General features: G+C 42.2%; 2 protein-coding genes across 2 annotated transcripts in view; one reads left to right on the top strand and one right to left on the bottom strand.

Annotated features, from left to right (window-relative positions):
- The first annotated feature begins 1,226 nt into the window (after positions 1-1,226).
- Positions 1,227-13,257, top strand: Twf1 (twinfilin actin binding protein 1). Its single transcript, XM_021216170.1, has 9 exons — positions 1,227-1,369; positions 2,799-2,876; positions 4,621-4,799; positions 5,585-5,680; positions 6,661-6,765; positions 8,306-8,431; positions 9,802-9,952; positions 10,090-10,211; positions 11,207-13,257. Exons 1-9 carry the CDS (start codon positions 1,345-1,347, stop codon positions 11,375-11,377), a joined length of 1,053 nt encoding a protein of 350 aa, XP_021071829.1. The 5' UTR covers positions 1,227-1,344; the 3' UTR covers positions 11,378-13,257.
- Positions 9,362-15,118, bottom strand: part of Irak4 (interleukin 1 receptor associated kinase 4) — a 38,021-nt gene continuing 32,264 nt past the window's right edge. The window contains exon 12 of the mRNA XM_021216167.2: positions 9,362-11,309. Coding sequence (XP_021071826.1) covers positions 11,295-11,309 — 15 coding nt within the window. The 3' untranslated portion in view covers positions 9,362-11,294. The remainder of the gene's footprint in view (positions 11,310-15,118) is intronic.

Below are 15,118 nucleotides of genomic sequence, written 5' to 3'. Positions count from 1 at the left end.
GCCTACAGTGAGAAAGGAAGGTCACTTCCATCTGCTGTTTCCATACAGATGTATTCCAGGTAACTACTAACACACATTTGATTTGGAGCAATCAAAGGCTAATCTAAAGCAAAGCTCTGTTAATGGTTTCCAGGGGTCGAGCTGACCACAGAGAGATATTCAGGTCAGCTCAGTGGCTCAGTGGTTTCACACTCAGTTCTTTGGGGGAACCAGAGAAAGAACAATGAGGTCTCTTAAAGTGCTGTGAGCTGAAATTTCCAGAAAAAAAAAAAGCCACCCCACACCTGTTAAAGACTCAAAAAGGTAGCCTACCTGATTATTAGTGCCTGGTTGTGTAGGACTGTGGTGTAGGTTCCAGGATAAATTATCTTGGGCCATCCCACTTACTAGCCACTTCTGAGTCTGACCTGACATCCATCCTGGGAAATGTACAGACCACTTAGCTTCTCCCATTGAAAGGTTAAAGATGCCCTCTTCAGATAATATCTGAACAAGTAGCAGACATTTCGCCACTTTGGGTATAGCCCCATGTCCCCACCAAATATATTTTAAAGATGATTTGTGATTTTCTTTTGTTCTGCTACTACAAAGAAATTTCATAAATCTGTTACCAAGTTGAAACCTGGCATTTGGGATGGGGTGTCACCTGAATTAGCGCCCCTCCCCTGATAGGGCACATATTTGGTTTCAGAATAGAATTTTTTTTCTCTCTTTTTTTGAGGTGAGAACAGTGGTTTTGTGTGATTGTAACCAATTGAAAAGTGAACAGCTTGAGATTCAAATGACGGGATAAATAATGGATAACTCTATAGTCTCTTATTTTAAAGTGAGCCAGGAGTGGTCTTGAACCTCATCTTGCTTTGCAAATGTTTAGCTGTTTTATCTTTCGCCTTAAAGTGGCCTTTTCTCTACAGCAAAGGGTTTGTCTTTCACGCAGAAAGCGTTTGTTTGGGAAAATGGCCATTTTCTCTCTAAAGCATTTTGATGCGGGGTCGCCGTGGCGTGTTAAGGTAGACACACAACCCACTGTCACAAGGTGCATCCTGGACAGGCGCAGCAGCAGCAGAGGGGGGCGGTGCAAGGGGTAGGGTCATTGCCGGGAAAAGGCGGGGCCAATGCCTAAAGGGGGCGGAGCCTGTGACGACAAAGGAGGGTAGCGACTGAAAGAACAGGGGGCGGAATCCTGGGCGGGGCCTATGTCGCGCTGGAGAGCGGGGCTGGTGCTGGGGGCGGGACTGAGAGTCGCGGGCCGATGACGCGCAGGCGGAGCCGCTACTTCCTGGATCCGCCGGCCGGGGCCGCTACCGCACCCTGCGCCGGAGCCGGGAACCTGGGGCCGCCGCCATGTCCCACCAGACCGGCATCCAAGGTAACGGCGCCACGGGGCAGGGGCTCCCGGGAGGCTGCGGGCCGGGGCGCTGGAGGCGCGGACGGCATTGGAGCTGCTCTGGGTTCGACGGCCCGGACTGTGTCCCTCGCGGCCCTCCCCGGCGGCCGCCACGTAACAGGCCGGTGGCTGCCAGAGAGCCGAGGATGTGAGGATGTCCCGGGCGACCCGGCTGCATCCCGGCCCCGGTGCCGAGAGCAGGAAGACCGGAGCTGGCTGGGCTGCTTCCGCCGGCCAGCCGAGCGACTTTTTCCTCGGGACCGGCCAAAGGAGATTGCTCCAGCACTCAGACCGCTGTAGGGTGCCTCCCGAACTCCCCGGATTTTTCTCTCCAGAACGCGGGTGTGCCTGCCTTCCGGAGAAATCCCGAGTAGGAAGTGTTTTTCCATCTTTGGATGCTTGCACCCCAGGCAGCTGCAAAGTCTGATCTGTGTAGCTGCACCTCATCAACCCCGTGGAGACAGTTGAATGTGCAGTTTATTTGTGTATCTTACTCGCCGTTTATTATTTCCTGGCTTGAAATTAGGCAACTTGGACGTGCTCAATCTCTTACGGAATCAAATAATATATCTCGGGGTTATTTAACGAGTTCTAATATAAACTAGAGCACTTCCCGTAATAGTTAACTGAGCCTTTCCTCCGGGTGACCACTTAATAACTTGTTTTGTGTTTTAAGCGTTTTTGACACCACCACTTAATTCTGTGCACATGCAGGCAAAAATAGTCTCAGATCTAAAAACATTGAATTCCCCCCCCCGTGTTACTTTTGACATTTAAGTATACCAAAATTATTGTTTAATGTTTGAGCCTTTTATATGGCAAGACATAAATAATAGTCTTGCTTGGGAATCAACAACACAAGACCGAATTTGAAGCAGTAATGACTACACAAGAGATAGGTTATTAAATGTTTATTTCCTCGGTGGCTTCTATAGCTTTTTTGACAAACAGCTGCAAGAAAAATGTAAACATTGTAAGATCCAGTGTATTGTACAAGTTGTTTCTATAATCAGTATATGAGATTTGATCCTGTTATTTTTGATGGACAGATACAAGAAATGATTTGATAAAGGAGCTATCACAAACTTAAAATTGGACTACTAGAAGCAACTTTTCAACGTTTTCAAACACAAAGCAATTTGTCCATTACTGGTTTGACTAAAAGCATTCACCCTAGTGTTACTTCTGCTACAGAATTCTGTGGCTAAAATGTTGAAGTTCCTGTACTTCTGAATGCTAATATTTAGTTTTTGCTCCTAGCCAAGGCCCGTATTTTATGCTTCTGTTTTATAATAACAATAAGAAGGGGCTGTATGCTCCACATGTTTCTTTAATTTATATTTTTCTTAGGTAAATACAAACTAAACTACTTCTAGGTTTAAACACTTTTTCCCTTTATCATTTTCCACAGCAAGCGAAGATGTCAAAGAGATCTTTGCCAGAGCCAGAAACGGGAAATACAGACTTCTGAAAATATCTATCGAAAATGGTTAGTTAACAGTTTTAAGCTACTCTGTGCCCCTGGAGGGTTAGCTGTTACAGTTTCAGGTTTCCAAGCCTCATGAGTAATTTGAACTATTAATCAGCATGAAGCAATTCAGAGTTTGCCTTTCAGCCTGTTTTCCTTTTAAATTGGGGATGGTCATTGTGGGGACAGCAGGTGCCTTCTGGTGTGGAGGCTTCACTGTTGTGTGTTTTTCTGCAGCACAATCTATGTCTAATATCAGTGCTTCTAGAATGAAAATCAGTAGCTAGGCAATTATTGAAAACAAAACTAATTATTTTGTGTGTTATTCAATGAGTTGTGTTTTGAAGTAGAAACATTTGAGATATTTGTTTGTTTTGTTTATTGCTTGATTGGATCATACAGAGATCCTCTCTTGTTTGGAAACATTCTGAGAAAATGGCAAATTATAAATTGACTCAATGATAATTGTGTGAACAGGGAAGCTGGCTGAGTGGCTACGTCTGATAGGAGATGAACTTGAAGAAACTGTTAATAACTTGATGTTGAAATGAATGTGCTGAAAGTATTCTGTTGGCCTTCTCAAATACCCTAAGACATTTTGTTTTGGAAAAATAACTTGTTTTTTCATAAACTGGAAATAAACTAAGTTTGTTTTCTATTTTCTGCTTATATATTTAAGTGTGAAACTAGTTTAGAAAATCTTAAAGTCTGTAGGAACAAAATGTATATACTTCAATGCAGCTAAAATTGTGAGTGTCAGAAAGCAAAATGGAAAGATAAAATATATCTAATTCATACTTTAGGAAGAAAATTTCTATTTCCTAAATATTTTCCAGTTGTTTTTTTAATCTTGAGAAAATGTTAGTTAAACTGGGAAATTTCAGAGACTGAAAAAATAAATACCCACCCCTTAACCTAATGACCTATACTTTAGAATTAGTTCCAGGCCTTTTTAACTGTTACTGTGTTCCTAATGAAGGGTATCTTTTGACAGCTGTACTTTTCTTTTTTTTTTTTTTTTTTTTTTTTTTTTGTGGAGCAGCTGCAGTCGGAAAGATAGGTAGATAGATAGAAAAAAAAGAAAGATAGATAGACAGATATAGATACACACACACATATAAAAAAATCCATCCTCTTTAGCACATAATGCTATTTTTAAGTTCATATAAACTGCATATTGTTATATTCTTGATCTTTATTTCTGGGGGATTTGTGTTGCTAGCATATGATTACTTTAGAACACAAACACTATTTTTATCTGACGGTACCACGGCGTGTTCTCTTATGGAGAAGGTGGAAGCTGTCACAGGTTTGCCCTGTTGCTGTGTAGTCTGAAGTACATACCTGTCTGTGGGTACTGGTGACTGGAAATACTCCCTTCATAGTCTTATATAGTTCTACAAGATAGCACTTAAAAAGCGTAGCGACTCCCTGTTCTAGTTTATGTGTTTAGGCAACAGTTAAACCAACAGTAGTGTTGTCAAGTAGGAGCTAAAGCTTGTTTTGTAATTCTTTACAGTTAAATAATTAATTTCAAGAATTATAGTTTTGAGTCATAAATGAAGTTGTATATATGGTATAATATTTTATATATCTATATATATGGTAATTTTCGACATTTAACAAATAGAACTCTGATTGACCTCTACTTGAATATTTAACTCCACTATTACTATAGTAATTGAGACATAAGTCATTCTTGTCTTCATTACATTAGCACCTGATACTACACCGCATTCATCTGTTTCAAATTCTCCTTTCATAGAGCAATTGGTGGTTGGGTCCTGTAGTCCACCTTCAGATTCCTGGGAACAGGATTACGACTCCTTTGTCTTGCCCCTACTGGAGGACAAGCAGCCATGCTATGTATTATTCAGGTTAGACTCTCAGAATGCCCAGGGATATGAATGGATATTCATTGCATGGTCTCCAGATCATTCTCATGTGAGTAATTTTTTTTTTTTTTTTTTTTGTAGTTTTGGTTTGTTTGGTGTTAAATGGTAGGAAGAAGTTTTTTTGTTTTTTTTGTTTTTTGTTTTTTTATGAAGTATTTTCAGGCTAAAGGAGGGGTAAGAAGTGACAGTCTTTGCCCTCTATAGAGGGATAATCCTCCCCCAAACAAACAAAAAAGCTGAGAGTAGACGAAAATACAGCAAAAGGTGGAATTGGATGTGAATATTGCTCAATATTTTAAAGAGTCTGGGGTGTATTATAAGAAGCTGATTTTTAAAAACTATCTAGCTATTCTGAAAAGATTACCTGTTTTTAATTCTGTCTGGAAGAAATAGCAGATTTCACTCTTTGGAATTATGAAATTGTTTGTGCTCCTTACTAATAGAGTACATGTGCAGCCCAGTGTTGCTCATCCAGTGGCATCTGCCATCCAAGGCCAGGGACACTTGATTCTTACCCCAGAATGTCTGCTCACTACAAAGGTTACTTTGTATTGATCTCCCCCTCATAGTTTAAAATAGTACTTTAGGCGATTTTTTTATTCTTGCAACTAGTTTTGTACTTTGTAAAGCTAGGAGCTTATTTTGTATTTTAAACAAGCATACTACATAATTTAAGACCTACAGTAATGGTCATGAATGGTGAAGACACCCATTTTACAGTTGTCAATGTCAGCCTGATCTGCTTACTGAAGATTTTGATATATCAGTGCTTTTATAATGGTATATTTTATAAAATTAATCCTGTTAACATCTAAAACCTTCACAATTTTGTAGGTGCGTCAAAAAATGTTGTACGCGGCAACAAGAGCAACTCTGAAAAAAGAATTTGGAGGTGGCCATATTAAAGATGAAGTTTTTGGAACAGTAAAGGTGCAAAACTTACATTTATTTAAAAAAAAAACTTACATTTATATGTGTTTTTTTATGTTTCAAAACAAAAATAAACCAAAGCTGGTGAAGCCAGGCGTGGTGAGCCAAACCTGTTGTAATCACTGGATGTGGGAAGGGACAACACACTCTCTGAGGGTGACAGCAGCCTGGTCTACAGATTGAGTTCCAGGACAGTCAGGGCTGTACAGAGAGAGCCTGTCTCAGAATAACAAAAATGAAAAGTGAAAAAAGAAGAAGATAGGGATTTCAGTGTCTCAGTCTATAAGCAGAGGACAGGCATTGTTCTAGCTCAAGATTTGCAAGTTTGTGCCAATAAACTGGCTTGTTTCTACTTGATATTGAGAATAAGCACTATTGAGATAGACACATCCTTTAATTTATATGCTACATTGATACATTTATGATTATATTTATGAATTAAGATGGTTAGACTATACTTATTAACAGCTGGCTCATACGACAGAAGATGTCGAGTTTTAGCCAGTAGAGGAGGTGTGATTTCTCTCCCCTGTGAACCAGGAGGAGGGCTGGCTTCTCAGCTTTCTCACTTGGGGCCTTCTGAGAGCAGCATGCTCCTGAGTACACCTCTTTGACGTGCTTCTTGTGTGATGAATACTTGTGCAGATACCTTATAAGTGACTTTAATACAGGATTTAGATGGAGTGAATGACTCTGAGCAGTTTGAACTCCCATGGGGCATGATGACTTTCAGGTGTCCCGAGCTTGAGCTTGATCAGTTTGTTACCTGGCTGACCAGGCTGAGAGAAGATCTGTGGTTCTACCCTGAGGAACAGAGGGGGATGCAGTTGTTCTGAAGCCCTCAGCACAGGGGAGGGAAGCTAGGCTAGAGAGAAGCCTCCCGCTGTGGAGTATCTTCTTCTCTATTACGTTTGTTTTTTTAATGTAACCTCACCATGGTTGTATTTCTGGGTAATAATAATTTATGTCTTTGCGTACAGGAGGATGTGTCATTACACGGATATAAAAAGTATTTGCTGTCCCAGGCTTCCCCTGCCCCACTGACTGCAGCTGAGGAAGAATTACGGCAGATTAAAATCAATGAGGTAGGGCACAGACAACCCGAACATGCTTCAGGATGGCCAGTGTGTCAGGACAGCATGGTTAATGCATAGATCTGGAGGACTGAAAGTCACAAGTTGGGTCCCTTAGGGTTATTCTGTTTAGGTTAAAAACAGATCCGTGTGCTTTATGTGTTTTCAGAAAGAAAGTAAAGCATTCATATTAAAGTTAACAGCAGATCATAAAGGGCTGTACCTGAGAACACGTTAAAACAAGCTTCCTGCTGGAAGCTCTGCTCTGTGAGAACTTGTTAACAGAGAAGTGTGTTACCCAACGACTGCAGAGAGCTTTCTACAACTACAGAACGAAAATCTTTAAAGAACATATTACTTCAGGGACTGGTGTTTACTGAAGAGAATGAGGTTAAGATGCCAGAGGCTGCTTGGATTTCTAGACGGGCTTGCATTTCTGTGACCTTGGATGGAGACGTGTGGAAGGCTGAGGATTTGTGATTCGGGTTGACGCCGGGAGACCTGGAGCCAGGGTTTAATGCTTTTCCTCGGCCATCTTAGTTGGCTTTTATAATGGCTCTCTTTCTACTGAGACTTTACAGAGAAGAGCATAGTGCCCCAAACCTCTATTCGCTCTTCATAATAGGCCGGACCAGGCTGGGGATGGCTCAGTGCCTTTAATGATCCGTTGATAGCAAGGATCCAGCATATATTTTAAACTAAAGTTGAGTAGGGCGTTTTAATGTAACTTTTTTTTTTTTTTACAAGTTTGATAGTTTGTTTCATTTCTTGCAATCAGAACCCAGAGGATCACATTGGGGTACGCACTTGCATCTGTTCTATAATATTCTCATTATCAGTATCATGCTGTAGAATTCATTCATTTCTTTAGTAAAGTTTGCATTCAACTTCCTGCTGCAATATTGCAAATGAGATCCTCTTGCAGCTGTCATTTCTCAAGTGGAAAAATCATGTGCACCGAGAGAGAAGCTTTCTCGAAGCACCCTCCTCTCGTCCATGGAACATTGTTTAGTAAAGAAAGCCCCACATCTGGAATGTGCACAGCTGAAGCTTGCTGAGCCATGTGTTTTGTCTGTGTCCCATGTCCTCCTCACTTCAGTGCATGGTGTCTGTGTTGCATCTTACATCCAATAGAACAGAGTAGAGGTCTATGCAGACTGTACACATTTTCCATTCAGAAACCCTAGCAAGAAAAGTTTGTGCTTAAAGAGGTAAATCTGATGACACTTTGGAAGAGCATCTGTGGCTGCTTGAGCCTGAGCCAGACTGAGCTAAGGACACATCTCGGAGCCCTAACACTGCTGTCCAAGCATCTCTCCCAGTCGTTCACAGCCGTGTGTCATGCACTCTGCATGTCCACGGTATGTGAGCAAGGCAGTAAACCAGTGTGAGAAATGACTTGCCTCCTGCGTTAAAAATGTTTTAAGAATTTGAACCATATACTGGGGAAGGGTAAATGAGATTTACTGTATTTTTTAAAGTACTGTATTTTTGCCAGTGGACACTGCTGCATACTGAAGCGTCACCAGTCAATTATATCTGTCCGACTTAGGTCCAAACTGATGTGAGTGTGGACACCAAGCACCAGACACTACAAGGAGTAGCATTTCCTATTTCTCGAGACGCCTTCCAGGCTTTGGAAAAACTGAGTAAGAAGCAGCTCAACTATGTGCAGTTGGTAAGAGACACGATGCCTCCACAGTGGCTCCTCTGATGCGGCTTATGGCTTAGATAACTCTGACTTTTAACTAACCTTATGGTTTTGCTCTTCTTGTTCTTTTATTAACTTTTTTCTTTTAAGGCAAGGTCTCACTGTTTATTTACTTTTTTAAATCACAGAGTACTTTATATGAAAAAGTCATAATCCACTGCCAGTGCCTGCCGGCTGGAAAGGACTAAAGGGGGCACAGCATCCAGGGCAAAAGACTGATGGCCTCTGGCCTGTTAGCGCTCTGCTCTGTGCTTTAGTAAGCACTGGGAACCCTAACCCCTATTTACTCTATAAACTTAATATATAATTCCCTGGCAATCATCCTGCTGTATAGCAGCTGGGAGTTCAGTAGAGTATTTATTGCTAGAGTTCCTTTTTCTCGTGAGTCAGCCAGAAACCTCTTGCTGGCCAGGGAGCTTGTTAACTTTCTCTCGTTAACCAGAGAGAAAAAGGAAAGATGTCACTCATAGACGTACACACCCCAAAGAGGAAAGGAAAGATGTCACTCACACAGACGTGCACACCCAATAAAGCAGAAAATGGCTGCAATGCCTTTTGTTATTGCTTTCAGCCTTTTATATCCTAACACAAAGCGTTCTCTGTGTGAGGAAGAATTGCCTGCTAGGTAAAAGGTTACATGAAGGGGTGTAACAGGATATCAATAACAAGGTCAGAGCAGTGTTTCAATCTGTAAACTCATTATAAGTTCCAAGGGACACTATTTACATGGCCTTGGCTTTGTGCACACCTGTGGCTCCATCCTTGGACCTGAATGTTTTCCTGGATCACATATTTGTCCCAAGCCTATTTCTCTTTTTATTGTAATTATGAAAGCTCAATTATATTTCTTACTATGAAGCCTTTACTTATGATTACAAGGAATGGGCACATTTTATTCTTAATTCTAACTTTATTACATCTTCCTAGCAAAACAACCATATCTTAAAACTTTATTCCTAACATTATTTGAATCAAATCAGGGAAGTTTATAAAATCATTAATTTATCTAAACAGCATTAATTCATGAATGTTTATGTTGACCTGCAGAAAATCTGCTCAATAGGGCAGGCTAATGCCCACGGATTATTATATTAATTTAATAATGAGAGGAAAGACATTTCAGCTACAAGAAATAGTCCTGAGATGAAGTCTTTTTGGGACCTTGCCTCTCAGAGCTCACCCATTTTAGTCCATACAAGAAGGTGGGCTACCTCTGGGAAGGCCTTAGCCTCTCCTCGATGGCTCCTGACAGTCCACGCCTCTGTACATCATCTTTGACTCTCATCTAAGTTAATTTATGTTTTACCTGTTTCACAAATGCTGTTTCTTTTTGATAGGAAATAGATATAAAAAATGAAACAATAATTTTGGCCAACACAGAAAATACAGAACTAAGAGATTTGCCAAAGAGGATTCCCAAGGATTCAGCACGTTACCATTTCTTTCTGTATAAGCATTCCCATGAAGGAGACTACTTAGAGTCCGTAGGTATGGGACGCCTGCCTTATCTTCTGTCTCAGCACTGTATGCTTCTGTGCTTCTTGCCAGGAGCTTAGATGCAATTTGAGGAGCTTTATAGACTTGCTTTTGTTGACATTTCTAATTGTTGTTATTTGAATTTACAGTTTTTATTTATTCGATGCCTGGATACACGTGCAGCATAAGAGAGCGGATGCTGTATTCCAGCTGCAAGAGCCCTCTGCTCGAGATTGTAGAGCGACAGCTACAGATGGATGTGATCAGAAAGGTGGGCTGTGCCATTTCAGCATATTGATATTGCTCTAGTCTGCCCGTCATTCCTATCCTGCACAGTGCGTTGCCTTTCCAAGTGCCGTGGCTCACACAGGAGAATACTTAGTCTTAGAGTTTTCATTCTCAGTCCTTGGAGCCTACTGAGTGCCCAGGGATGGCCTGTCATGAGCCCATGGTTAGATATGTGCTAAGTGCATGGTAGCTGCAAGCCACTGTGGCTGGCTAAGCATAAACAAAATAAAATGTAAGATTCCCTTTCTTAACACTGATAACTGCAAGTGCTCATTGGCCATCTGTAGCATTAGGATTGCAACATATATAGAACATTTCTGTCAGTTTACAAAGTGGGGTGTTGCTACCAGATCTCCATATATCTTCTTAAATGCAGGTAGGGTATAGGCAAAAATTCTTCCTTATAAACTGCTGGTGTTGGGGTGCTGAGCCTGGAGCAGTTCTAGATTCTGTCTGTCTCTCAGTGTATGCTAGCACCTTCACAAAGGGTCAGCTGATGCTGCACAAAACCAGACAGTAAACATCTTAGGCTTTGCCAGCAGACCTGGGTGTCTTCCCCATGTTTTTGTTGTTTTTGAAGCCCCTTAAGTGTGAATTGCCCAAAAGTTGGGCTAGAGATTTGATCTGTCATCATTGGCCTAGCCCTGTTGTAGAGAGACTCCAGGTAGCGCAGAGGATGAAGGAGCAAGTGCGATGTTTGAATTCATAAGGCAGGGCAGCTGGAGGGCGCAGTGCTCACTGCTGCCGGGAAACGTTACCTTCAGGAGCCGCGGTGAGAGGCTGACTGTTGAGACAGGTGCTTTAGTGTCTCCCAGAAGGGTTGGAAGGCAGGCATTACAGACACAGCCCTTGCTTGTTCTCCTGTGGAAGGTGTGTGGTCCGTTCATGGAGGCATCCACAGCTGGGCGCCGGCGTACAGTGCTTCAGTGCTGAAGGTTTCGTTCCGTTGTTTGACACTGGTGCCTTCCTGTCTTACAGATTGAGATAGACAATGGGGATGAGCTGACTGCGGATTTCCTGTATGATGAGGTCCACCCCAAGCAGCATGCACATAAGCAGAGTTTTGCTAAACCGAAAGGTCCTGCGGGAAAGAGAGGGATCCGAAGGTTGATTAGGGGTCCAGCGGAAGCAGAAGCCACTACTGACTAAAACTGTCTTATCAAATGTTGCAATATAGTTTTGTAAAATTTCCAGCTTTTAGTACAAGGAGAACTGAAATCATTCCATGTTGATATAGTTGGGAGGAAAATTGTACTTTTTGAAAAATAGCACTTTTCACTTCTATGTATTTTTTAAATTAATGCTATAGAAGACTCATGATTTTTATTTTTTAGTTAAAACTAGACAAGGTTTCAACATAGTGATGTTTGGTTTTGTCACACTGTTTTCATAACGTGTTGATTCCACACTTTCACATAATCTTCAATATTTTACATAGGTGGGCCAGTTCCACAAAGCATAAGGTCTTGCTCTTTAGAACTCTGTAGTGAGGTCTAACTTTCCCTATAAAGGGAAGCGAACAACCCTGAGATACTCACACCTGTTGAGTATGTTAAGAAGCCTGGGAGGAGGCAGGCAGCTGCTTGCTTTGAGCATGCTCAGGAGGGGCTGTCTGCTGTGGTGGAGAGAGGCAAACTGCAGCAGGGCTTCCTGTCTCACCTCTCCATTGTAGTAGCATCAGATCTCAGACGCAGTTCACACTGAAGCTCGAAAGGTACCCGACAGCGCAGGCTCACACCCCCACCCCTACCCCCAACCCCCATCCCCAGCACTGGAAGACTCCCCTCCAGTAAGGTCTTTGCAGAGCTTTTGAGCTGTCTATTTCCAAAGTGAGTACAGAAGGGCTGAAGCCAGACGTTCATGTCCAGATCGAAAATCAAGGATCACTCAAAAAGAAACAAAACTAAAGAAAAATGTTGGAAATTTCAAGGTTTTTTTTTTTTTTTTTTGATGTTTTTGTTTTGGTTTGGTTTTTTGTTTTTCTCTTTGAAACCATGTATCTTAAAGCAAATTGTCCTGTTGCTTGGAGCAAGTGTTCAGACCTAAAATTACTGATTTCTATTGCTTAGTAGGCTGGCACAGGTGATCCCTGGCCCAGGGATCTTGTTTCCATGAGCACTGTCTCTCAGAGCACGGTCAGAAGCTTTGTGTTGTCAGTTACACCCTGGAGAGTTTAGAGCCTCAAGGGTTCTTTGTTACTTGAAATCGAGGGAGTTAGAACACTTGGTAATTTAATCTGCTAAACCTGCTGCAGAGCCATAGCTGAGAAGTTCTGAAGTGGACCGTCGTGTCCAGGATTTGGAAGTCCTTGACCTGAACTTCATGCTGCACAAGATAATGTCAGTAATGTACATTTCATGGTATGAAATATGAAGCACCCATTGCAGAGCCTTATTACCTAAGTTAATACACGCGCCTTTCAGAAATTCAGTGTGTATTCACGAAGTCCAAAAGAGGAATTACAGGCTGATGGAAATTTTTAAAAATAGATTTGAGTATTGTGTGTTTTGTTTGTTTACAAATATGTAGACTTTACTACTTAAATATGCAGGACAGTCGACAGTTATGTCGCACTTGTTTACCAGAGGTAAACTTTTTAGTTGTACGTGTGTACAGTTGTCACACGTGCCATGGAGTGCTGCACTGAGAGTCCTGGAGCCGTGTCTAGACCATCACCACAGCTGCCATCTCAAGCAGAGGGAATACTCTGTGTCCTGGATCCAGAGCCAGTGGGGACTGTTTTGAGGCATCGTGTGCAATTATGCTCTGAAGTCTATTACACTACATCAAAGTCAATGCACATTCCAGAATATAGATGTGACCCTGTAACCTTACTAATAATTAAACCAATGATTGCTGAGAATCACGTATGCATTTGTTTTAGGGTATAACTCATTGTTTACACTATGTTTTAGGTGACAATAGATGTGAATAACATCCCCAATAAATTTATATAGCAGTGAAAAATTACATGTCTTCTGTGGACATTTTATAAATGCATTTTATATCAATAAAATTTTTCTCTTTGAGTTGTGTATGTTGGCTTTCTGGTACATTTTAAGTGCTTGGATAATTTTTGCACAGTCCAATACCTGCTGATTCTGTGTGATGATTTCATTAGACTGCTTAATTTTACAAAATTTTAACTAGTTGAAAACCTAGGCAAGAACAGTTATGAGCACTGAGTGCTTAATGTAGATTAAAGTTGCCCTACAGAAATGTAGCAAGAATGAAAATACATCTAGTTGCTGAGTTCCCTTCGTGATAAAAAGCACTGCCTTGAGATGGTGGTGGTGGCTGCCTAAACTTCCAGCACGTTCCAGCCAGAACAGCTTTAGGTCCACAGACCCTGTCTCATCTCCCCTACCCCACCTCCCAGGACAATAGATGTCCAGTGTGCTTGGCGCAGGTTATAAAGAACTGCTTGGTTCCCAGTTGTAAAGGCTAGGGAGCTCTAGGTGAAGGTACAGCTGTGCTCTCCATGTGAAAGACCTCAATTCACTCAGTATGAAGTCCTCACAGGGGGCATGTTGAACAGAAGATGTGTTTGTTAGCAATTTTGAAAGAAAAAAAAACCAACTGATTTAGGGCAGGTAAAGGCACTTTGCACCAATCCCAACAAGATCGATCCCCAGGACCTAACCACAGAAAGACTTCACTCCAAGGGCTCCTCTGGTCTGCATTTGTTTGCTGCACTATGCATGCCCACACACCAAGTAAATGTAATGAAACAAGTTCTGCAAAGCATCTGTTTAGAGAACTAAGGTACTTCACCCACGGCATGCACGGTGACTGTAGGCTCTCATTTCCTCTGCATGTATAGGGTGAGGGTGGTGGGTTCATTTTCTGCCCTGGGCTCCTGTTCAGAGGTTCCACTGTAGTGAATGGGCCTAGCAATCAAACAGCTCCTCGGTGACGGGAACACTACCTTAAATGACACTGTGGCTAAAAAGCTGTGTGGTGGCATGTAGCAGTTATGACAGTGTGATCTCAACAAGTAAGCCTCTGCTGTTTACTGAATGATGTGGCTCAAGAATTCTGTCACTCGACTCATTGGCTATTCCCAATGGTCTGTAAACTATGACCTCAGAAACGTCCTCATGCTTGATCACTCTAACCAGTTAGATAGAATATCTGAGAGACATGCACTTCCATTGGAGAAGATAAGGGGCTCCCTCCCCCCCAAACAAGGGCATCTGAGCAGCTGGGAGCCAAGAAGTACCGCCAAGTCACACCATACAACAAACTTCACAAATTTATTAAGAACAAATGGTGGCTGCCTCTGAATGGGAAGAGAGCAGAGATCTCAGTGGAGGGGTGGGCTTATATAGCGTCTTTGGAGCATGCACAGAGAGCTAGTGGAAACGTATAGTGCAGCCAGAAGGAGTGCTTGGCAACCAACTCTGAAACATTGTTTGGCCTTTAAAGCTGAGTCACAGGGGTGGTGAATTCCAATTGTCCGAGCTGGGGTAGGATGGGGGCAGGGTAATTTTCCACTGGCTGGCTACACTATTCAAGATTTATTTTGGCTCAGGGTCTCAAGAGTGTTGGGTCTCTGGCCACTGGGCTTCATTGTGGCTGAGCTTGAGAGGCAGGGCGCCATAAACTTTATCACCTTACTGTGACGGGGAAGCAAAGTGAAGGTAGAAGGAGAGAGCTGTCTGAATCTAGCCATCTCAGGGACAGCTTCGCCATCTTGCTGGTGTGGGGCTTTGGGCTATACACAGACAGCCTGGTTTCCAGTTTAGGCTAGATGTTGAACCCCGGGACACAGCCTCTGTGCTCTCAGAAAACACTTCCCAGATGTCACCTCAATGATGCTGGTCTCTTCTTAATCACCGCCAATCTCTCAGCTCCAGCTAACCAACATCAATAGTCCCAGTAATGCAA

Source organism: Mus pahari, chromosome 17 (assembly GCF_900095145.1).
Source record: "Mus pahari chromosome 17, PAHARI_EIJ_v1.1, whole genome shotgun sequence".
NCBI lineage: Eukaryota > Metazoa > Chordata > Mammalia > Rodentia > Muridae > Mus > Mus pahari.
This window is presented reverse-complemented; position numbering and strand designations above follow the sequence as displayed.

Bases quoted from the DNA above. Each gene is read 5' to 3' on its own strand.
- Twf1 (XM_021216170.1), top strand. From the start codon at position 1,345: ATGTCCCACCAGACCGGCATCCAAG. The intron at 9,953-10,089 runs GTATGGGACGCC...TTGAATTTACAG, and splicing joins AGACTACTTAGAGTCCGTAG to TTTTTATTTATTCGATGCCT. The intron at 10,212-11,206 runs GTGGGCTGTGCC...CCTGTCTTACAG, and splicing joins AGATGGATGTGATCAGAAAG to ATTGAGATAGACAATGGGGA.